General features: G+C 41.0%; 2 protein-coding genes across 15 annotated transcripts in view; one reads left to right on the forward strand and one right to left on the reverse strand.

Moving 5' to 3' along the window:
• LOC149744622 (uncharacterized) overlaps positions 1-7,837 on the forward strand; it is a 45,274-nt gene extending 37,437 nt beyond the window's left edge. The window contains exon 4 of one of the 2 annotated variants that reach the window (XM_089902966.1): positions 257-7,837. In XM_089902966.1, coding sequence (XP_089759092.1) covers positions 257-490 — 234 coding nt within the window. In that variant the 3' untranslated portion in view covers positions 491-7,837. The remainder of the gene's footprint in view (positions 1-256) is intronic. The other variant, XM_089902967.1, reaches the window with a different exon arrangement.
• The window catches only part of ZNF507 (zinc finger protein 507), a 47,138-nt gene extending 24,899 nt beyond the window's left edge, over positions 1-22,239 (reverse strand). For 2 of the 13 annotated variants that reach the window (XR_016390949.1, XM_089902961.1), the window contains exons 1-7: positions 22,064-22,239; positions 20,504-20,597; positions 16,652-17,511; positions 12,543-14,677; positions 10,788-10,905; positions 7,050-7,164; positions 5,318-5,415 (exon numbers count right to left, since the gene is read on the reverse strand). Coding sequence is in view for 10 of the 13 variants with exons in the window: in XM_089902961.1 (XP_089759087.1) it covers positions 5,318-5,415; positions 7,050-7,164; positions 10,788-10,905; positions 12,543-14,675 (2,464 nt within the window). In the remaining 3 variants the exon portion in view is untranslated. Of the gene's footprint in view, positions 1-5,304; positions 6,828-7,049; positions 7,165-10,787; positions 10,906-12,542; positions 14,678-16,651; positions 17,512-20,503; positions 20,598-21,534; positions 21,661-22,063 lie in introns of those variants that run through there. The other 11 variants (XR_016390948.1, XM_089902957.1, XM_022585869.2 and 8 more) reach the window with 10 other exon arrangements.
• Positions 22,240-24,817: the final 2,578 nt, after the last annotated feature.

The following is a 24,817-nucleotide window of genomic DNA, read 5'->3' on the forward strand; positions in this document are numbered from 1 at the left end:
TAGTTCATTCCTTCCAAACAAAACATGTATTTTCTCTCCAAATTAAACTATCAGCTAAACTGTTTTCCTTAAAACAAACTGAAGTTTTTCAAAGACTTGAGATTTTCCCCAAGCCAACACAATTGACTAACGATTCAACATGCCTTCAGATTAAAAGAGATTTAAGAAGTCTGCAAGTATGGTGGAAGTGATGGTATGTGACTTCCAAGGGTAGGTCATAAAAGGTAATACAGCTTTTGTCTACTTCTTACCTAAGCATTCACTTTTGGAACTAGCACATCTGGAAAGTCCACGTGGAGAAATCATGTACGTGTTCCAGCTGAGGCCCCAGCTGACAGCCAGCATCAACCCCCAGACTGGTGAGGGAGCCTTCAGATGCCTGCAACCCCAGCTGTCTCAGTCACCTCCAGCCTTCAAGCCTTCCCACCCGAGCCCAGACCTCACGGAGCAGACACAAGCCACCCCTATAGTGCCCTTTCTGAATTCCTGACCCACAGAATCCCTGAGCAAAATAAAAGAGCTGTTGTTTCACACCACTAAGTTGGAGGTGGTTTGGCATGCTGCGGCAGTACGGCTCACGAAGAGTTCTCTCTGGCCAAGCAGGTACAGGCAGAACGGCATAGCTGACAGGAGCAAGGGTTCAAGCCCTGGCTCTGCCACTTCTGAGACAATGGAAAATTGTTCAGTCCTTCCAGCCTCTGTTTCCATATCTACAACACTGGGGTAGTAATATTCCTAAGTACTGGGCTGTCATGAGGATTAAGTGAGCTGACACATATTGAGTACTTAGCACATTGCCTGGTCCATGAAAAATGTTCTAAAAAAAAGTTAGCTATTATTATTACTGTTTGTAATATGTTTATATTTATATAAAGACCAGACTTTTTATAATGACTGACCACACACAGGAGGCAACCCTGTCATTCCAAATGTCATTTCCATTGCTTAAAACCTTTCTGGATTTTTTTTTTTCTTTTGATGTGGACCATTTTTTAAAGTCTTTATTGAATCTGTTACAATATTGCTTCTGTTTTATGTTTTGCTTTTTGGCTGCGAGGCATGTGGGATCTTAGTTCCCCGACCAGGGCTCGAACCCACACCCCCTGCACTGGAAGGCAAAGTCTTAACCACTGGACCACCAGGGAAGTCCCTGGATTTTTTTTTTTTTTTTAAGATTTTTCTTTTACTTTTTGTGTCATATTAGAAAATCAGAGTCATTAACACATAAGCACACAGGTTTTTTGACCCAGTTGATGTGAATCCCTGAAAATCAGGGTCATTATTTTATAAGCACACATTTTTACCCCTCCCTTCATCGTCTACCTTACTCACAAGGCTATTCAGAAAAATCAGCATCAACTTCAGAGTATAAAGACATAGAAGCCCTAACTACAAAGAAAAAGATTAATAAATTTGATTACATTAAAACTAGAAATCTGTGTTCTTCAAAAGACACCACTGAGAGTAGAAAGGCAAGCCACAGTTTAGAAGATATGTGCAATATACATAATAGACAAAAAAACTTGTATTCAGAACACATAAAGAACCGCTGCAAATCAGTCAGTAAAAGGCAGACCACCCAATAAAGAAATGTGCAATTAACAAATGAAAAGATGCTCAACCTCATAAATCATCAGGAAATGCAAATGAGAACCACAACAACATACACACCTACCAGAATGATCAAAATTCAAGACTGATAATACAAAGTGTTGATGAGGGTATGAACTGGTACAACCACTGTAAACTGGTATAACCATTTTGGATAACCGTTGACAATATCCACCAAACCTGAACATAGCACACCCTTATTACCCACATATTACACTCCTAGGTATAAACCAATGGAAAAGGAACCATTTCATATATGCACCAAAACATATGTAAAAGAGTATTCAAAATGGTGTTACTCACAATGGGGGAACATCTGGCAATAATCCAAATATCCATCAGTAGTACAATAAAAAAATAAATTGTGGTATAATCTTACAATGGAATACTATACAGTAATAAAAAGGAATGCATTAGTTCTACACTGAATTACACATAATGATGTTGAGTGAAAGAAGGTAGAAATAGGGACTTGCCTGGTAGAGCAGTGGTTAAGAATCCGCCTACCAATGCGGGGGACACGGGTTCGATCCCTAGTCCGGGAAGATCCCACATGTCACAGAGCAACTAAGCCCATGTGCTACAACTACTGAGCCCACATGCGGCAACTACTGAAGCCTGCGAGCCGCAACTACTGAAGCCCGCGAGCCACAACTACTGAGCACACGTGCCACAACTACTGAAGCCCACTCGCCTAGAACCCGTGCTCCGCCAAAAGAGAAGCCACCGCAATGAGTAGCCCCTGCTCACCGCAACTAGAGAGAGCCTGCACGCATCAATGAAGACCCAATGTAGCCAAAAATAAATTCATAAAAAAAAAGAAGGTAGACATAAAAGAATATGTACTGTATGGTTTCATTTATATTAAGTTCACAAACAGGCAAAACTAATTTATGATGTTAGAAGTCAAGATGGTGATTACCTGGTGGGGAATAGGGGGAAGTTAGTGAGTGGAAGGGCCAAGAAGAGGGTGCTGCTGAGGAATTGGCAATGGTTTATTTCCTGGTCTGAGGAGTTACAAGGATGGGTTTACTTTGTGACCATTCATCAAGCTGTATGCTTTTAATTTATGCATCAAACTGTATGTTTTTAACTTATGCAATTTTCATGATATATACTGCTGTAAGTTATAAAGTCTATTTCAAAATTTTAAAGAGACAGAGACTTATCAATCAAATGCAACGTTTAGACCTCCTAATATAAACAAAATAACTCTAAAAGGATACTTTTGAAACATTTAAGGAAATATTGGGTATTTTGGGGCTGAGTATTAAAATAAGATTTGTATTAAAAAATCAACATACATATCTGGGTAGCTCTTCTACTTAAGGAAGAATATTACTACATATTTATTTTCAAAATATAATAAACTTATACAACCAGAGCCATTTTATAGATTAAAAAAACTGAGGTATACACATAATTACCATTTACTGAGTACCTACTATGTGCCAGGGAGTGTACTGAGTACTTCAGTCCAAAGACCATGTACTTCCCTCTGTCATGTTGTCCCTCCTACCCTCCGCCTTGCCATGTAGTTTTGGAACCTAAGTACCAATACAAATATGTTTCTAAGGGAAAATGGGTTCAATGCCACATAGTCAGGAGGAAACTTGGGAACCTGAGGAAGACGTTTTGTTATCCCATCTTCCATCTCTAGCTAGTCATTCACAAAGGTGGTATTGGGGGAAGGAAAGCAGGGGGAACTCTAGTACTGCAATATTAAACTAAACTGAAGACAATCCAATACCTGAAAATTCTGAATGGACCTTTTAGTAACTTTTGGGGTCAGTGTTATAAATATCAAGTATAACAATAACTGGTATGTGGTTTACTCAGAATGTTCCTTAATAAAGCACTGAAAAACAAAGTCTGCTGCATTTGGTAGGACTGGGATGGGATGATGCTTTTTTCATCTTTCCCTGTCCTAACATGGGAATGAAAAACAGCTCTCTTCCTTCTGCAATGAGGACAGGGTTTCTGAGATGACCTCATGACTTGATGAGCAGAAGAAAGGAACCAGGCCCTTCAATGCTCCAAGTAACATGATCGGTGCTTAATACATATAATCTCATTCAATCCTCCCCAAAATTTATGAGCTGGGCAATATTCTCACCAGGTTCATATGGGAAAGGAGGGTTAGCTTAGAATAACATCCCCAGGGTCACCTGGTTGGGCAGAGGCGGTGTATGGTCCAGGCCTGAGACTAGAGCACGAGTGCTCCCCAAGACACTGAGTCGCCTCCAAGGCAGTCAACACAGCATGGGGACCTCAGCTGTGACAGTACTTCTGCCTGGGTACAGCATCTCTCTTGTTAAAAAAAACAAAACAAAAAAAACTAATAAGCTTCCTGTCCACGAACAGAATTACTCTGTTTCCCAAATGATGAGAGGTCAACGTTTTTTTGTGTATATGGTTAGACAATGAATCAGTGAGAAGGGATAAGGATAAAAACTGGGCCCAATAACTATTAGACAGCTACCATTTATGGGGTGCTTATGATGTGCCAGGATCTTACATATGGTATTTAATTTAGTCCTTAAAACAGTCCTGTAAAGCAGGTGTCTTAATTATCCTCATTTTAGAAATGACAAGGCCAAGCATAGAGAAGTGAGATAGTTTGCCCAAGGGGACAAATGCCATAAGTCAGAGAGCTCAGATTCAGTCCCAGGACTATGTGCTCCCAGAGCCAGGGCTCTGATACATGAAGCTATACTGCCCAGATCACACGAATGGGCTCAGTGAAGGACCAGTATGGCAACATAAAAGCAAAGGCAAGGGAAAAGAATAGTTATCAATACTGCAGAAACAGGCACATATAACAGGCACATTAAACACACACAATCAACCTGTTCTGCCCTCATGCAAATACTACATGTGGTGTAGCGATGCACTCTCACTCTATAAGAAATTTATCACTGCTACTTGTGAGCACGTTTCTTTACAAAAAGTAGGGAATGAGAAATGCACAGGGTAGGCACCCTGAGAAAACAAGTCTCAACTCTGACCATAAGTGTACTAGGCAGCAGAACTGAATGAAGCACAAATGAAATAAGCCAGAAAAACTACTGGGATTAAATTAGATATCAAGAAGGCTGTGCTTCCTAGCTAAGCTTAAGGCAAACAGTATGTGACAATGAAGAGAAAGTCCCAGAAACATACTGGAATAGAACACGTTAATCCATAATGCTCTGTAGACGGCAAATCCCACGAAGACAAAGAAGGATAAGTATTTAAAGAAGGTTAAAAGAAGAGTCACAAGATTGGAAAGTTGGAAAATAAGTCTTACGTGAAAGGTAATAATTACATGGAGGGGTTGGTATGACAACATTTTTTCTAAGGCACTCAGGCCAAACCCAGTGAGACGGTGTGAACAAATCTGGAAAATAACATACTGAGACTTCTCTGATATAACAGGAAGAAGATTCTCACAGGATGTTGCCCACTGGAAGGAAGTCCCTAGGACAACTTGCAACCAATCCTATGAGTGTGAGTATTTTAAGAACATGAGAAAACATAATCCCGAAAATAGCAAAAGCTATCAAAATGAGTCTTTTAGCTTAAGACTAATCTATTCAGGTGGATGTGAAACTCTCTTCTACAGAACCAGAATCAATCATTAACCTCTTTCATAAATCTATCATAATTGTATATTTGAGAGTTTACTTGTTCATTGTCTAAAGCTTCAAGATGGCAGGGATGATACCTTTTTTTTCCTTTTTGTCCTCTGTGAAATCTGGGCCACCATCAGGATGGGATGATACCTTTTTATTGTGACAACAGTCTAAGAGTCTAACACAGCCCCTGGAACATAATATTTGCTCAATAAATATTTCTCAGTGAATTTCAACGAACAGTCTAGTTCTAGACCCAGAGAATGTTATCTTATTCTTGCCTGGATTACATGGTATGTCATTAAATTTAAGAACAGACACCTGAAATATAAAGATAAGGCTTTCTCCTCATATCAGATGAACTAGTGTCCTCCATTTCCATCACGCTCTCCTAAATATTTCCTAGTGTAAATGATAAATGATACATGTTAAATACTACCTAGCATGCTTCATCTACAATGTATGGCATTGAGCTATTGTTAATAATGGTTAATGGCCTTAATAATACTCAGGGGAAAAATCTTTCTTAGCAATCCCAGTTTTAAAAATATTTGAAATAAAAACAGAGACAATGACACAACATCAAACAGCTTCCATGGAGCTACAAAACTTTTTGCAAAGAGATACACTGCCTGCAAAGTGATTATAAATAAGTCTGCTGGTTAGCAAATTAAGTGTGTATTAAATATTTAAAACCGTATACATATATATAGAGAGAGAGCCACACTATGGGATCAAACAATGGCATTTTAAGGCATAGTCTGTCAGGTTTTCATTTAGATATTAATACAGTAACTTTCCCACAGTGACCTGTGTCATACCTATAAAACCTGGGGAGAGTGTTAAAACACGAATCAAGTTTTGTTAAGGGGTTAAAAGAGCTCATGCCACTGCCTAGCACTCACTATTGGTTATGGTGACTGGCTTAACTCTGAGTGGAGGCTTGATGTTCCCTCACAGCTGCAAGTAGAACAAATTGCTCTGTGACAGCTGGACAAACTATGCAAAAATATCTGCATCTTTACTATACTTAAACAACAAGCAGTTTATTCTCAAGGGGCAAAGTTTATTTAAGAAGTAATTATTTCTATTTATCAGCCTATCTTGATCAACTGAGAATGCCTGTATTTTCTGAATACGTATTAGAATTGGCTTTTGTAAAAAATCAAGTGACAAAATTAAATTAAATGACCTTACTCTACACGATAGATTTATTTTCAAAAACAGAATCTTTCATAGGGAATTTTATTACTTTTAAGTTTTAAGAACCTTTTGCTGGAATATTGAGTACTTAACTGCCAAATTATTGAAATGTACTCTAAGCACTGAAAACTGCTATGAGTTTATACCCACATGAAACTGACAGATATAGACATCTTCTCATATTGCAACTAGACAAAATCTAGTCAAAAATAAGCCTAGGGCTTCCCTGGTGGCGCAGTGGTTGAAAGTCCGCCTGCCGATGCAGGTGACAGGGGTTCGTGCCCCGGTCCGGGAAGATCCCACATGCTGCGGAGCGGCTGGGCCCGTGAGCCATGGCCGCTGAGCCTGCGCGTCTGGAGCCTGTGCTCCGCAACGGGAGAGGCCGCAACAGTGAGAGGCCTGCGTACCGCAAAAAAAAAAAAGCCTATCATCCTAAGACTCAAGCTTAAAATTCACATTCTTTAACAAAGTCAGCAATACTCATGAAACCAGGAAGTGAAAGTTTCTTCGTGCTTAACCTATGTTTAAACAACTGCTATGAATTTTTAATTACTTCTACTTTTTTCTTTACTATAGAGTATTGTAACACAAGTATTAAAACTCTAGGATCATCACACTTACCTATAAGGCTTATCAGAATTATGGATTCGTCTGTGGTTTCTGACACCAACGTACGTTGTACTTGTATAATCACATACATCACATCTATACTGTTTCTGGACCGACGACTTATTCCCTGGACAAAGTATTTCACAGTTTTAGTGACGTGCTTTGATTAGATTAAAATGACAGCATTTACATTCCACTGTAAACGAGTATTTATACCACACAGTACTAACATTTCAATGAAGGCTTTCTCACTGTTTAATAAAGTTAACAAGTTTGAATGTAGCTTTACAGGTTCTCCTACATCTGCACTATCCGTGGATATAAAGTGAATATCATCTGATCTGTAAACACAGATACATTGGGTTAGCTTCTACATAACCTTGTACAAAATTCTAAAATATAATGAACCTGATGCCAGCTGCCCTGCTGATTGTGTAGCAGGTGAATTAACCAGAGATACACTGTTAATTTGAAAGGTGTTAGTCTAATCAATATTGGATATATTGTCTTAAGGAAACATTGATTTGCCAACAAGCTGTAATTTAATACTATAATACAACATTATAAAGTATGGCTACAAAGCATATCTAACAAACTCAATATAAAAAGCCCAAAGCTTTTTCACTCTGTAGGTTTCCTTTGTTTATAACTGTCAGCTATCAAAGCAACAACAGAAGGGAAAGCAATGGCAAAGTATTAAGTGCTATTTAATGTAGTATAATTATACCTAGTAAGCTGACAGCTTACAAGGACTAACATGAATATGCAGCTCTCCGAAATCCAGGAAACATGGATCCATGGGAACAGGCCTTGTCACTAAACTCACTCTGCAACAACAGGGCTGGGGAATTCAAATCAGGGTAAGCTTGAGGCAATACAAGCAGAATGAGTTGGTCATAGGAAACTGTTCCTGAAGATATTCAGTGATTTATTTATGCTTCTGTCAGCACAAAGTCCACAGCCTATTCATAGCCTGACTGCTTTATATTCAGAAACAAAGCAAACATAGAAGCTGAAGAACAAGACACGACAGGAAGAAAGCTTAGGTAGAACACAGCACACACTGCTTAAAAGTAAAAGTGGTGATACAAAAGAAAACCCACATGGAAATTTTAGCAAAACAAAGAAAATCCTTAGGTTAAATTTAAGCTTTCTAAAATTAAAATTTCTTTTGCTAGTAACTATTTTTGCCAGGCAGAACAAAATGTCCTGATTTCCTGGTATAAATCTATAACATTAATACACACACTAATCATAATTATAATCTAAGTATTGCTCTTAATTGGTAGGTTAAAAACTTGGACTTGATAAGTGGCACTGCTCCAGATACAGTTAAAAAAAAACAAACTCTGAAAAACTGAAGTGTGAAATATTGGATAATGGTTTTGTGTGAGAAATACTACAGATCAACGACAACTAATAAAAATGACAGATGGAAAAACTTAATATAGCACAGAATGAGAGCCTGTGCTACTTCAAGCAACTGTTTCCAATGGAAAGAATATTGGATTTAAATTTCAAAAACTTGGGCTTAGTCTCTGCTCTGCCACTTATTACCAATGTGATCATGGGCAAATTATTTCACCTCTTAAGGACTCAGTTTATTCATCTACAAAACAGAAATACTGGAACCTCCCAGCATGGTCTGGTAAGCCCAGGAGCATGCTGTACTCCTCCTTCACCGCAGTCTGTACGTTACCTGCATGTCTGGGTCAAGTCTGACCCATCACTAGCTGGAGACTCCCTGAGGGTAGGGATCTGCCTGTTTTGCTTACACAGAATCCCCAGGACTTGGCAAATTACAGATTTACAATAAAGAACAATTTAATTAAATTTCATGAAGAAACATCATATGAAAGTGCTTTGCCCAGAGCTCTCAGAGCACCTGTGGTGTTTGCTGACATACCTGTCAGTACAGTTTTGGGTTCCTCACTGGGCTGGGTACCTCGAAGGCAGTGACACCTCCACCGCACTCCAAGCACCTAGCACAGTATCCAGCTCAGGATGGGCACTCCACGCCTTCTGGCAGAACAAATGTCTGAGGTACTATTACATTGGATCTCTGAGTCAAAAACGTGCCACAAGTTATCTGTGCTATTGTGATGGATGAAGACTGGAAGCCACAGAAGCATGCATCTCCCCTCTTGTTTAATTAGTTTATTAAAGGGTTAAAAAAGTTTTGATAAACATGAATTATTTTTATCTTCTTTGTGAGCTAAAAACTTGTTCTTTGGCCTGAAAACTAGATTTTGAGAGATCTAATACCGAATCAATAAAGTATCAGTATAGATGTAAGTACGCTGGAGGTTATCAGCCGTCTGAATTGTTACACTACCATGATAGAGAACAGCAAATAGAGCCAAGTGGAGGTGTGGGGGTGGGGAGGAGAGGCATGGCAAGCAATTTAAAATCCATACGTGTAGCCCTAAGAAACAGAGCATGTGCCACAGAGAGGCTGCAAAATGGAATGTGGTGGATAGACGCTAATGCCATGAAGCTCAAATTGGTTATTTTAATTTTGAGCTGACATTTCAATATTTTAAATTCAAATTGTGCGTTTTAATTTGTTAACCCATTTGGCCAGTTTAAAATTATTGTTTTTAGAGATGGTGCTAGAAAAGACATATTCTACCGCTGGTAGTAACCACAGTTGGTGCCACTGAGTGAGTAGTACTTACTTTATTCCTTCATTAGGGATTTATGGCCCAAAGATATCAAATGTTTTAATGTCTCCCTTAAAGGGGATATGGAAACATAATGAATTAAAATAGAAGGAGGCATTTAGGGCTATTGTGTAAAAAGGAAACAAAACAGTTTTAGCTCAGCCATCTATGGCAGGAACAGATGCTATGTCATAAACTCCTTTTGTTTTGGATAGTTTTACAGGGATGACATCTGTTTGACAAGGGAATTTTGGTGCTGCAGCGGTATCAAAATCAGTTCTTTCAGAAACATTCTAGAACCAGTTTTGCTTTCTGGGGTCAGTTTAATGAAACATTATGGTAAAACACTTTACTCTGCAGTTGTTCCTAACTTTAATTCTTAGGAAATCTAAAAAGGAAAGTCACTCCAGTATATTTTACTTCCCATAAACACTATGTACTACACTTGAGACATTTAAAGTATATCAATTTAAGTGAGATGATGCAAGGAAGCACAGCTTATTACACTTTAATTCTCCAGATGTGGCAACCGCCTTTTCATGGAACTCTAATTAAATCTTTTGATTCTAATATTCCTATTAGCAGAAACTCGGCCGACTGGTACCTAACCAGTACATAAAAACAGCCTGTGTTGTTTTTTTAAATAATGCAGATGAAATCTGGCAGTTACACTTGGATAAGAATAAGATCACAGCAGGAAGCCTCAGTTAAAGATTGAGGTGGGGGCCTACCATCTGCAAAAGCTACATTCTCAGTGGGTCAGCTGGTACTGAGAAAGGAAAGGGAAAGGACTTTCTTTCTGTGCTGCAGCTTCCCTGGCTTGCTGGCATGTCATCTCAGGGTTTCTGCTGTACTTGGCTCTTATAGGACAGCATACATTGCAGAGTATATCTACCTATACAGTTGAGGCTGAGTACTTACTAATACAGTACTTCATTTAGTACTCAGAGATAAAATTCACTCACACAGCTTAAAAATAGAGGCAAATAGATGGAGCTTTAGTCCTGAAAATAACCCACATGACAACGAAGGGCATTTTTTACTTCATGTGCTAATCAATATCGTCTACACAAGAAAATGCAGATACCTTCCTGAACACATTTTCCATCAGTTTTATCACTGGAAATTCTTGACTCATTAGAAGTTGCTATTGACAAGGTATCTGGAAGACTGTGTTGCTCTCTCTCATGGTTCCTCAGTTGACTCTAAAAAATTGAGAGAAATTAATATGTAATTTTCAATAAACATATTTACACAGTTACTAGGAGGCTGTAGAAGGAGTTAACTGCTTTTGTCGCCTAGTACCTAGAACACACTACCAATATTTAAAAATCAAACGTGTTAAAAGATTACTTGAAACATTTGACAGCTTATGGAAAGAAATACACTAAGGAAAACACAATCTTATCAAAAAGGCAGTTCCTCTTTTCACATTCTCTGAAAGGAAGCCACCACTGTCTTAGGGAGTGCTTATGCATGGCATGTGTATGCTTCCTGAAACACTGGTGAGCCCAGAGGAAAGAGCAGAGTGTTCAGAATAACTCAGTACTTTCACAAAAATAAATCCAATCAGTTAACTTCTGCACTTCAGCTGATTTCTGCCTTTAAATATCAACGAAATTTGTAAAAGAAACTTAGTTGGAACTGCGACTCCAAGGACATCTTCCCCCTTACGCTCACCCCCATGAATCAAGAGTGCAGCAGCGGGCTTCCCTGGTGGCGCAGTGGTTGAGAGTCTGCCTGCCGATGCAGGAGACATGGGTTTGTGCCCCGGTCCAGGAAGATCCCACATGCCGCAGGGCGGCTGGGCCCGTGAGCCATAGCCGCTGAGCCTGCGCGTCTGGAGCCTGTGCTCCGCAACGGGAGAGGCCACAACAGTGAGAGGCCCGCGTACTGCAAAAAAAAAAAAGAGTGCAGCAGCAAAAGCAGCTCCTAGAACTTGCCTTTGCAGCCCATTTGAATGGCTACTTGTCCAGTGGCCAGAATTTCATGAGAGCAATCCAAGAGGCAGTGAATCTCAGAATCAAAGGCTTTTTAATACCTGCTTACCTGTTTACTACCAGCTGGACCCCAACTCTGGCTAAACTGAGAAAAAAGTCGACATCCCAGTTAGCCCTTTACAATACACTTTTTTCCCCCGCAAACAGTCAACTGGCATATTGAAGAAAAGTTCTAAACCAATGATTCAATGAACACAAGTTGCCTTTACAAAAACAGTATTTTCATACTGGTTGTTGGTTTTAGGTAGCACTTAAAATGAAAATCACGGTACTTGAAGGTACTGTAAACTTCCCATAAAATATAACATACATGGCTCTATTTCCACTGTGCTGTCTTTCATTAAGTCCCATACAGTCCATTTTTGCTTGTGCAAGGATACAAATCACTGTTGGTTGGTTGTGTAGCAGCTGAAGTGAATGACTTGCATTCTGGGGCCACGTAAGATGAAAAATAGGTATTTTTTTGCATCGATCACATAGGGTTAAATTTGTGTAAGTCAAATGAGTGTACAATGTTCCTCCACTGTACATCCCTTGTAATTCCCTTGCACTTTAAAATCAACACACTTTAAAAAAGATATACACTTGGAAACACTAAACCAATAAAAACAGGGCCTGTTAAGGAGGCGGCAGGCAGGGGGAAAAAGTCCTACACCAGACAACCCAGCCTTCAGTCCCAACTTTAATACTAATTAGTTGGGATCCCATGGGCAGATTACCAAACTTTTCTGGGGCTCAGTTTCCTTACCTATAAAACGAGGTGGGTGGACTGTGTCTACAAAGCTCCCTCCATGCTCTAAAATTCTAAGGTTCTCCGAATGATTTCATGAACCAATGCTTACCTTATAATGGAAGGATTCTTCACACTGCTTGCACTGGTATATTCTTGTTTTACAGTGGTTGATCATGTGGCTCTCCAGGTCTTTGCTGTTGTCAGCTATGTGCTCACAGATAGGACACTGATAGGGCTGTCTCTGTCGATGGACTCGCAAGTGCTGCTTGATGTAGCCCTTGTTACCGCTGGCATAGTGACACAGGCGGCAGCGGTAGGGCCGGTCAGCGTTTGGGATGTACTCCACGACGTTGCTTCCTGACAAACTTGTATCACTGCTGGGTTGGCACTGGGCATTATCCTGCAATTCTTTCAAAATGTCATCATCGGAAGCGTTTTGGTCTGTCCTTTCCCTTAATTTTTCAATCACGGTGAGTAAGGACATGCTGATGCCTGTCTTAACTTGCCCATCTGACAATTCCTGCCTACCCTCTGGGAGTGCTACTAAGGTAGAGTTGCTTTGGTTGAAACTAGTCAATCCCTCCGAAGAGCTTTTAAGTGGTGACATCATTTTAGAATACGCTGCCAATGTACCATCTACTTGCCTTTGTCCAGTGTCTGGATCTAAGAGCTTTATGTTCCCGTAGTGCCCAAGGTTGGCTCGTGTTAGCTCTGCAGCTCTTATAGGCATGGTGACCAGGGCTTCTGCAGCTAATGAGTGTAGTCTGAGAGACTCAGAATTTGTCCTTCTTCGGCCTGGTGGGGCATTCTCATCAGTAGCCAGTCCTTTATTTATTAACTCACTGTCTTTCTTCTCTGTATTGCTCCAGCCTATGATCAGCCCCCCAATATCGACAGTGCATTTATCAGCATGATAGACTTCATCTCTTCCTTCACATGCAATCTTGGCTTCTGTCTGGCTCAGGTTTTTCCCCTCTTCAATTTCAGCATTCATGAGGAAATGTTTCTGCGGAAGAGTCTCTTCAGCACTTGGCAGACGCTCCACTATCACGTTAACATGACCTTTCTTATTTGGGCTACTGCTAATGATTTTCTGTGCTGACGAAAGTAGGCTATCAGCAACCAGGTTCTCCTCTGCGTCCGAAATCACCTCCGGCATTTCTTCCTCATTAGGGTCAAGGGTAACTGATTGACTTAGATGAACACCCCCTTCCACACTCTGTTCTAAAGGAGATGAAGATGATAATGACTCTGAGCTGCAAATCTGCACTTGTACTGTCGGCCCGTTGTGGATACTCAGTTCATTGTCTCCAATTGCAATGACTACTGCGTGGACCCCACCAGGTGCAGCGGCCACGGAAGAATCCAGCAAGCCTAGGGGCTCATTTTCATTTTCAAATATTGGATAGGAGCAATCAACCTCCCCAGCATGTTTCCAAGCATGTGTTTTCAACATTCTCTGCTGGCCACAAGTGTAACTACAAAACAAGCATCGATACATGCCATACTGTTCATAGGCATACCACTTCCTCCTACCCATTTCTGCCACAGATGCCGTTTGGATGGTATGAGTCTGTGGGCTGTCCACACTGACTGGGATGTCAGGAATGGTTTCATTATTTCTTCCTGAGGTTCTCTGACACAAAGAGGTGGTGGGGCTTACGCATTGCTGGGCTTTGGATTGAGTGTGACTGTTGGCATCGTTTTCGTGGTCATTTACCACATGAGCTTCAAGTTCCTCTTGGCTTTTAGATGTAATATGGCACTCTGCGCACATTAGTATCACTTCATTCTGCTGACCGTGCTGCTTGATATGATCTTTTAACACAGAAAAAGATGATGACAGAAACTTACAAAGGCTACACTGGTAAGACATAGCCTTCCCATCGTTCTGGGCAAGAGAGTCAGGGGTAAAATGTATTTGTGACATCTCAGCCCTTCTATTATCAGCAGCAGGTGACTGGGTTACTTTAGCTGGAATCTCACAAGATTCTTGACTTTCAAGAGAGTGTGTTGCAGCACTTGAACGTGACCGTTTTTTGCCAATTAAAAGACATTTTTGTGACTTTTCATGTTCCACTATCTTGCTTAACTTCTGAATAACATGGATTAATGGATCTGTTTTAGCTTTTCTTTTTTCATCAACTTCCAGTGATGAACTGATGACAGTTTTGGCAGTCAACATAGCTTCCTGTTTCCCAATACCTGGCACCAACATGGCGACACTGCTGCTTTCTTCCATATCTAAAAAGGAGAATGTATGACAGAAAGAATCACCAGGTTACAGTATCATTACAGGCATATAATTCAGGAAATCTAAACTACTCTTAGATTTAAGCTAATCTAAGTATTTTCTAACCTGGGAGTTCCATATCAATACACCTGGCTATCCTCAACAGAGACTTAAATTGCTTACAATTTTTCTTTGGAATGCTGTCCCCTATCAAGACTGATGATTGAGGTGTTTCCATCCTTCATTTCTTTCTTTGGAAATGACTTTTAACAATCTACATCTCCTTTTTTCTTCACTTTCTTTCCCCTAGACATCTAGCTGGACCTAATCAGTACTCCTTCTCTTTTGCACAATGCCAGAAAAGAAAAAAAAAAAGACTGCTATTCCATTATCAAAGGAATACAGCCATTCCCAGGGCATGTGGAACCACCTCAAGTTATTATGAAATATTATTCTGTAAAGCCAACACATGACTGATACAATTCTTGGGAGACAACTTCTTGCACCAAATATAATTGTGGTTTTATTACTAAAAGCATGTTTTTTTTTTCTCCCTAGATCTTTGGAATTGTGAAAATATGGGCATGTAACCTATTGTAAAGGGAACAGTGTATTTTGAGACGTATTATGCAAATGAAACTAAATAAAAGCAATGATCCAGTTCCTTCTTTTACTTCCTTTGATTTATTTTCCTGAAGATAAACCACAAACTATGCTGTGGTTTTTTCTAGAGGTCACATTAGTGGTCAACTATTACTCATACACACATACATTTTTTTTTTCTGAAAGGGAAAGGGGTTTCGGAGAAGGAAAAAATTGATATCCTAGTCGTGCTATAGGTCTAAAAAAGCACAGAGGCCTTAAAAAAGTCATTTCCTACAGGTTATCTGTAGGTTGTAGTAATGTGTTATGGCTGAGGAAGTCATTAACATAAAATGCTTATCTTTCAGCCTAAATCTTGAACACTCTATCTCTTGGCAGTACTTTCATTTCAAACATTTCCTTTGGCTTAAAGTGAGATTAATTTGTTGACCTGGATCACGTTTTTAAGTTTAGGCTTTTTTCCAGCAACAAGTTTTGTTTTTCCACATTTTAGGTGCATTCTGGAATCTTACTCACAACATTCAATAAATGCCAGCAAAATTTCTAGTGGCACCAGCTATAGACCAAAGATCATACTGTTCTTAAACCTCAGTCACAGGCTCGGAATTCTCTTCAGGAGGCGAATCATGGCTCCTCTTCCCTCAAATGGCTGAATCAACATATAGGGGCCCTTTAGCCACTGCCAAGATCATACCTAAACTCCTGCAAGACCTCACCAGTGCTCTGGCTAGCTGCAGGCCCAGTTCTCCCACATCAACTGAGAGCAGTTATGGATTTTCCTCTCTTATTTTCTACTCTTTGTGGCACACTAACTTTTCTATACCCAGATCCATGTCATGCAAAAAGGTAAACGTTTTACTCTCAGCTTCTTTAGTACTACTTCTTCCCTCTGTCCTGATACCCTGCTCTGTGCGATCAGCTTTTTTCTCTTCCACTTGTAGCTGCACTCCCAGCAGGGAATGCATTCCACAGCCATTACAACAATGACAGCTATGCCAGCTCCCCAAGGCCAGTGGCCCTTTAGCCACTGTCTCCCCTAAACAACCTGATGGCATTACCTCAAAAGACTAGCTCCTTTACACCTTTCTCAAGTAGGAAGTACAGAAATGTTTTTAAATCTCTACACTCAACCTCAAGTTACTAAAGAAGGGACCAGTGGGGGAAACAATTTGTTTCTTTAGAAAAACCCTTTGTGACTTCATAAGTCACCTTACTGCCCGAGAATTCCACATTTTTAGGCCAAGGGAAGCTTTGGCTCTTCTTGTGATTACTGATTTCCCTCTAGGGTCATTCACTTAAGGCTTTATTTCTTTCAATTGTTAAATGCAAATTTCTTAAATATTTAATAGCTAATAGGAATCCCTGAACATTTAATTTCTTACATAAGATTTGGTGCACTACTATAGATGGAAGGTCTCCTTCCCATGAAATGTGACATCCACGTAGGCTGACTGATAATCTGGAGGTTAACCAGTGAATATTTGCTCAACAGACTTTGCACACCCACAGGGTTACAAAGGTGACTCATTATCCTTCTTCTATTTAATGACATAATAGGAGGGAGTCAGAGCAGTGCAAATTTGCTCCCCGTGGATATTTCAGTGTGTACCTTAAAAAGAAAGCAAAATGAAGAAGAGGAGTTCATCTTATCTCACGAAAAAGGCTAATACAAAAGAATCTGACAAAACATTCAGATTTTAAAGCTGTGTCTGCTCAGGCATTAAGAGCTAATGGAAATCTGCAGCAGATGCTCCAATTTTCCCTGAACATTTATGTAAGTATCTCATTTTAGAGGCTGCATACATTTGAGGATAAGTACGGAAACGGCACCTATAAAACAGATATGACAACATAAAATACATCAAGAAACACCTGAAAAACCATTTGGGGTCCACATGGCAAAGTCAATGCACAAGTCTCATTAAAACAAAAGGCTTTGTTAAAAAAGGTTAGATAAACAGCTCATAATAAAGTATACACAGAGAGGAAGTTAAGTTGAATATTGGCCAACTCAAATTTTTCACCAAAATTTCACTTAGGCCACCAACGTGCGTGTGCGTGTATGTGTGTGTGTGTTGAATACATATGGGATTACATGCTGTGAAGTAAAATTTGAATAATAAAAGAGATAAAAATAAGGAGTACAGATTCAATCCTAGTGGCTCAAGATTGCCGACAACCTGGATTATGATAATCTGCATACTATCCATGCCCTCCAAGAAGAGATCAAGGTGAATGAAACCTAAAAAAAAAAAAAAAAAATTACCAAGGGGGAGTGGGGGCGAGTGAACAGGTTGAGGATATAAAATAAGAACAGCAAATTTTCTAGCTGGAATCATGAGCATCTAGGAGTTCATTATATTATTCTTTCTACTTGTGTAAATGTTTAAAAATTTTTAAAATAAAAAGTTAAAGGACTTCCCTCGTGGCACAGTGGTTAAGAATCTGCCTGCCAATGCAGGGGACATGGGTTTGATCCCTGGTCCGGGAAGATCCCACATGCTGCAGAGCAACTAAGCCCGTGCGCCACAGCTACTGAGCCCGCGCTCTAGAGCCCGTGAGCCACAACTGCTGAGTCTGCATGCCACAACCACTGAAGCTCGTGCGCCTAGAGCCCATGCTCCACAACAAGGGAAGCCACCGCGATGAGAAGTCTGTGCACCGCAATGAAGAGTAGCCCCTGCTCGCTGCAACTAGAGAATGCCCCCGTGCATCAACGAAGAACCAACGCAGCCAAAAATAAACAAATAAATTTATTAATTATTATTATTATTTTTTGCGGTACGCGATCCTTTCACTGTTGTGGCCTCTCCCATTGCGAAGCACAGGCTCCGGACGCGCAGGCTCAGCGGCCATGGCTCACAGGCCCAGCCGCTCTGCGGCATGTGGGATCTTCCCGGACTAGGGCACGAACCCGTGTCCCCTGCATCGGCAGGCGGACTCTCAACCACTGCGCCACCAGGGAAGCCCAAATAAATTTATTAAAAAAAAACATTTTGTACAAGGCATCAAGCCAAGTACCAAGAAGAATTGAAAAAATTTTAAATTTATAATACTCACAGAGTTTAAAACTGAGTTAAGTGGATAAGACTAACATATTTAGAAGTTAAAAAGAATTAACAGTTTTAAAATAACCCAGCTGTACACAAGGTAAAATAGTCAGAAGGCAACATCCAATGACCAAATCCTAACAGAGACTGAAGAGCTCATTTTGGTCTAGGGAGGGAAGAAAAGGCTTTTTGAAGAGGTAAGATGCACACTGTATTCCAAAAGAAGAGCATGCTGGACGTCACCCGTTTGCCCCTCTGGGCTGTCTCTTCTTTTCCACTCTGCTCTCTATCCCAGGAGGGATTACATCATTAGGCTCCCATGCCCTCTGGTTGAGTTATGCCAATGGGGAGCCATGACAGGAGATACGAAGGCAGCAAAGGGAGATCAAGACATTCATTTCCCTGGTTTCCTCCCTCTAGGTCACCTTGAAGTGGCTGTGTTCCTCAACAAAAGGCCATTCTCTCCAGGCAGGCTATTCTACAGGACTCTCCCTTCTCCTGATGCTGCTAGCTCCAGATGACAGAATTATTCCTGTGGTTTGCCTATACAAATCCTACACCTTTATAAGTATCTTTGTAAATACATCCTCTCTGAATTATCCTAATCTGAGAGTGCCATTTTGCTTTCTTGGAATTTGCTGACAAGAAAGCAGCCATAACATTAGATTTTCAGAAGCGAGAATAAGCATGCTATCTAGGGATTAGTGAAAAGATCAGTATGGCTGAACAATAAGGTTTACTAGGATGAGGAAAGACTATAGGCATCAGCAAAACACGGGTTTTCTCGTTTGGAATCTTTAGACATAACATTCGACCAAATATATCAAATTGTTATAAATAAATAAATAAATAAATAAATAAAAGTTGTATCCCAAGCCAGAAAAGTTCTACAACCTTCTCCACTGAGTCTCAAGTCTTCCCTAAACAACGGAATCCCATAGGCAAAAGCTTATAATTAATGTCTTTCCCAAAAATAGAGCCAAATTATTTCAGCTGTCTTTATTTCCTTACAATTTGCCATTTGGTTTATTTGTACATCTAATTAGTTCCTTTCAGTTACAGCAGTATGGTTATCATATGTAAAATCAAGTTAAACAATTCATGGGGGCTTGGGTAGAACTAGAGAAAGGCCGTAATTTTCTGTGAACGTACAAAGACAGTTCAGTATGTTATATAAAGAACCTTTTCTTTCAGACTAAGAATTTGTTCTTTCCAATTAGAAAAAAATTGTGTTATAGAAGTAACGGCCAATTCCTCATTCTTCCATATTATCGTAATTGTAAAATATAAAATGTTCATTTTGCTCCAGCCAAAAGAAGGCAGGGGACATAGCTCATGGGTCCCTCTCCTAGAGGAACCTCAGCTGTGTGACCTTAGGCAAGTCACTGTTTCTGAGCATTTTACATTCTACAGATGTAAAACAAGAGTTGTGCTGGATGAACTTTCATGTTCCTGTCCTATAAACTGTCTATAAAAAGTTACCTTGAAACTGCTTACACGTTATTTATAGATTTATCTTACTGACATCAGCTGTAATTTACTTGAATTAAAATCTCCTTAGCTTAATTATTAATTGTCCACCAAGAAAAAACCAAGTGCAAATATCAAAGTATATGAATTTCATAGTATAAAATTTCTTAGCTGGCATCTAGCCTGAGAGAATATTTGAATTTCACAGCTGCAATTAAGACACAAGGTCTAACTAATGTTAACCAATATTCAGATTTAACATTTACTGAGCACCTATAACGTGCCAAGCAATGTGCGGGAGACTACCAAAATAAGGAAGAGGGAACCCTTGCCCTTGAGGTGCTCACAGACCAGAGAGTAGTGCCAGTGTAGATTCTGTGTATTACTCATGAAATTCCTGGTAATACTGGCCTCTTTATTTGCAGATAAGGAATCTGAGGTTCACAGATGCAAAGTAATAGCTAGTTTAAGAACTGGAATCCAAGCCTATCTGATTCTAAATCCATCCTTTCTCAATACACCAATTCTCCTCTTAATTCTCAGTGTGAACAAAAAAATGTATAAAGTATAAATAATGAAGAGAGCAACAGCCTCTTACAGCTAGGCAGTATCAAACATGTATGTTTGAGCTTCATTAAGTCTTTGGGACAGGCTAGGTGGGTGTTACACAATTCTACAAATAAGGAAACACTCAGTGCAGTTTAAGTGACTTACCCAAGGTTACATGGCTGTTAAGTGGCAGAGCCTGTGTCTTTCAAGTCAATTCCTGAAATTGATACAGTCCCCTGGATCGATCTTCAAAATCCAGCTGTGGCCAAGAACGAAAGTATATAGTATCAAACATTTCTCTTTCTTGGTGAAACAAAGTAATGATTTTTTTTTTTCTGACAGTGAAAAACTGCCCAATATTGCATGTCAAAAAGAAATTCAGAGGAATGTCCACGCAACCCATTACGTGACGCAAATTTACTTAATTTACCTAACAAGCAGATTTCAGGATTTTGCACCAGTTAGAAAAAATAGCTCTGGAAACTTCTCCAATAATTGTGCATTTTATGTTTTGGCTCAGAATTTATCTAATTAACTCAAAATACTATTGGTTTTACTAATAACACTTTCTAATAAATAAGAAACAATAAATTGTATATTGCCATTTTAATCTTAACCAGAACTACAATCTAAAGGGTGACTGCAAACTTCCAGCAGTTCTACAACTGAACGGCATCATGAAAGATAAAGCACAGTGGACTGACCCATGTATCTTCTAAGGCACTTTCCTGCCCTGGTCCTACATTTCTTTGCTACTGTTTCTTATACTACCTAGAATGAATCTAAAAGATCAAAGAATGGTATTCATTTCACCTAGAATGCAACTTTATCGATTATGGTTAAGTAAATAGTTTACTGCCAGGGCAGAAAGCACGTATTTGGCTTTCCCCTGAAATTAATTTTAAACGAGTTAGTGAAGTAAAGAAATGAAGGGCCAGGCTTTCTCTTTTAATCAGTAATGCAACCCATACACTGAATCAGAGCAGAGTACTGAAGAAAGTACAAACTCAAAGAACAAATTCAATTACTGATAAATCCAGTAATTGCCGGATAGGAGAGATGCAGACTGGCAGCAAATTACAGCCCACTGCAGTACTAAAAAGATCGCCTACGGGGTGGGATGGTGGCCTCTGCCTAATTAATCGTCCAGGCCTTCCACACACAAACCATTCACTACGGATGCCCCCAAGTCTTACACGGTGGGAGCTTTTCCCAATGATCTCCGTGATCTCTGGGGAGGCCACTTCATGGAGGAGGTTCGAAATAGGTGCAGAACACCAGAACGGCGTCTATGTACTAGCTTTTCCTACACCCATCAGTGGCTTGGGAGATACGGGTTGAGAAAAGTAATCAACAGACGCGGTGAGGACACCGTCGTTCGCTCCATCCCAACAGGCCTAAGCGGTTTCACACGTGCAAAGGGGAGGGAAGCGACACCCGGCGGGCCTGCCTGCGGGCCAGGCTGGTGAGTACGCGGGCAGCGGCAGGTTCCCCCCCCCACCCCCCACCCCCAAGGTGCAGGGCAAGCCCGGGGTCTCCACAGGCCTTGCTGTGGGCGGCACAGAGGACTGAAAAGGGACAAGGAACTTGGGGCATGTGGCCAGCATCGGGCCGGTGTTTGCCGGCTGAGGAGGAAGCCGGCGCCGGTAGAGGCCTGAGGGGAGGACGCACATGGCCGGCGGCGCCGCTAACAGCGGGCGGAGGGGCGGCCCCGGGGCGCGGTACCTGCGGTCGGGCGGCGGCTGCTGCTTCCGCGAGCCTCCTTTGGCCGGCTAGGAGCCGGGCCGTGCCCTCACCCTCGTCCTCGCCCACCTCTCTCCCTGCTCTTTTCCCTCTTTACCCCCGCTTTTCCCTCCTCATCCGGAGCTCCAAAATGGCGGCGCTTGGTACGGATCACGTGAGCCGCGGGCAGGTCAGGTGACCCGAGTGGCGGGCGGAGGGGGCGGGGCGATGCTCAGGCCCCGCCCATGGGCATCTCGGGACGCCGGCTGGGCGGGCGCAAAGAGGATACCCTGCCAGCTCACTGCAATCCCCGGCTCCTGGGTGAGGTTAAGGCGCGGGTTGTTGGGCTGCCACGGCCCAAGCGTGGCCTTCTGAGTGGCCGTTGGGTCTAGGAGTCAGTGAGTGCTCACTTTGGAGTCTCCCCACGTCGCCCAAACCTGCTGTGGGCTAGGTTTCCTTTCCCTCATTGGCTCTCAGCAGTGGGCGTTGACATTCTTTACAGCCCTATGCTTCTGAATTTGTTACAGCTTTTGGTTGGGCTATACTTTTTTGTGGGGTTCTTGGCTAAAATGTAGAGGTGCTACCTAGGTTCATGGCTGGACTTCAAGTGTGCCTGGTGAGGGGCAGAGCTGGCCCTGGGAAATCTATTTGCTGGAGAGATTGAGGATTTTGAGGGAAATAAGTCATCCTGAGAGTTGTAGGACCAGACTTGGTAGCTTGCTTCACCTGGTAGCACAACCTCAGTCCTCTGAGGGCACCATGGTGTTGGTCATTTGGATCTGTTTTATGACATACATGCCAGCTTTATAAGCAGTCCTGTTTCCATCCCCCTGCTGACAGAGTAAAATGCAATGTTAGTTAAGCGTTCCACCCAACTTCAGGAATGCTGGACAGGCTTGGTGTATTGGGAACTACACAGCAGGGTGCTTGGATCCGGACTGAGCATGTGGGCCGTGAACAGTAGGAAGGGAGTAAAACTGAAGATTCCAGTCATAGTAATGGACTTGTTCATTGAGATACGGGCATACCTGGGAGAGATTGTGGATTTGGTTCTCTCTGCCATAAAGCGAGTCACATGAATTTGACATCAATTGGTTACTCAGTGCATATAAAAGTTTTGTTTACACCCTACTGTAATCTCTTAAGTGTGTAATAGCATTATGTCTAAAAAACAGCATACATGCCTTAATTAAAAAATACTTCATTGCTAAAATATGCTAACCATCACCTGAGCCTTCACATTCATAATCTTTTTGCAAGAATAACATCAAAGGTCATAGGTCACTATAACGAACATAATAATAATGAAAAGGTTTGAAATATTTTGACAACTACCAAAATGGGATGCAGAGACGTGAAATGAGCAAATGCTGTTGAAAAAAATGGCACTGATAGACTGGCTTGATGCAGGGTTGTCACAAACCTTCAATTTGCAAAAAATGCAATATCTGCAAGGTTCATTAAGAAGGAAAAATGAAGCACAATAAAATGAGTTATGCCTGTATCTCTCGGGGACTTCCAGGTGTCCTTAGAGACCTTTGCAGCAGGCTGGACTCTCAATTATCAAGTGGGAGAAAGATCCAACAAAACCTTGTCATTGTTCAGAGAGGTCAGTAATTCCTGAGATACAGTAAATATCTCAGGATACAAATTCACCTGAATTTGGGGGGTTGGGAAACCAGCAAATTTAGAATTCTGCTATTCCACAGAATTCCTTGCCAATTGGACCAAATAGCTAAGAAGAAGGAAAAATAAAGGGTTGAATAATTTTTTTCAATAAAAGCGACTGAGCAGGAGACTAGCATGGAAGGGTGGAAGGAAAAAAATTGAGGAAAACCAGAAATACATAAAAGGTAGAATGTGAGAACAAACAATTAATGTGCAAATTTCTTTTTTCTTCTTGAGCTACTGACACAAACAATCCTTGTTTAAAGCTACCTGAAGAGAGGCTTTTCTTTAGTACTGTCTTAACTGTAATGTCCATGTATATGAAAGTTGACAGAACAGGAATCAGAGAATTATTTTACCAGAGCAGAGTGCAAAAACAAAGTGGAGAAACTATAATCTAGGGAAAATAAGGGAGTTCTAAAACAAGTGAGAGGTTAAGTATATCTCTGTCTGAACTTCCTGTGGCTATCTTTTCTAATATTCACCAGCTATTTTGCAATGTACCTCTTCCAGCACAAGGTTAGACAAAACTTCCTGGCCCTCTTCCTGGCTCAGAGGTGTGGCCTCTGACTGGTGTTGGCTAATGAATTGTGTGAAGAAGTGAGGGGTGCCACTTCCATCCTGGAACGGTTATTTGCCAGGGCAGTGCCCTCCAGAGTGCCCTTTCCCTGCTGGCTTGATAACCAGCAATGTTTGAAATGGTGGCCACCCTGTCAGCCCACATTTTAGAGTGGTGGTGATGAGCTGAGCCCCTAGCTGACCCACAATGAATATATATAAACCTCACTGAGGTTTTGGAGCTGTTTGTTACCGCACCATGACATAACCACTGCTGACTGACCCTCCTCTTCCCTACACTTAAGTAACTGGAAGAGACAGAATCAATAAGAAGAAACCATTACAGGCAGATAGGGATGTTAATAAAAGAATTAAGACCTTCATTCCTGAAGACAGAGAAGGTATAAGACACAGAATCCAATAGAAAAACCTAGGCAACTTCAAAAAGCCAGTGGAGCAAAACTTCAGTATTTCTCTTTCCTACACAGAAGGTCTCCAGAAAATTGCAGTAAACGTTTTTAGGTCAGTGGA

The sequence above is a fragment of the Delphinapterus leucas genome, chromosome 20 (assembly GCF_059928025.1).
Source record: "Delphinapterus leucas isolate spDelLeu-1000000601 "Yukka" chromosome 20, BTC_Dleu_Yukka2, whole genome shotgun sequence".
NCBI lineage: Eukaryota > Metazoa > Chordata > Mammalia > Artiodactyla > Monodontidae > Delphinapterus > Delphinapterus leucas.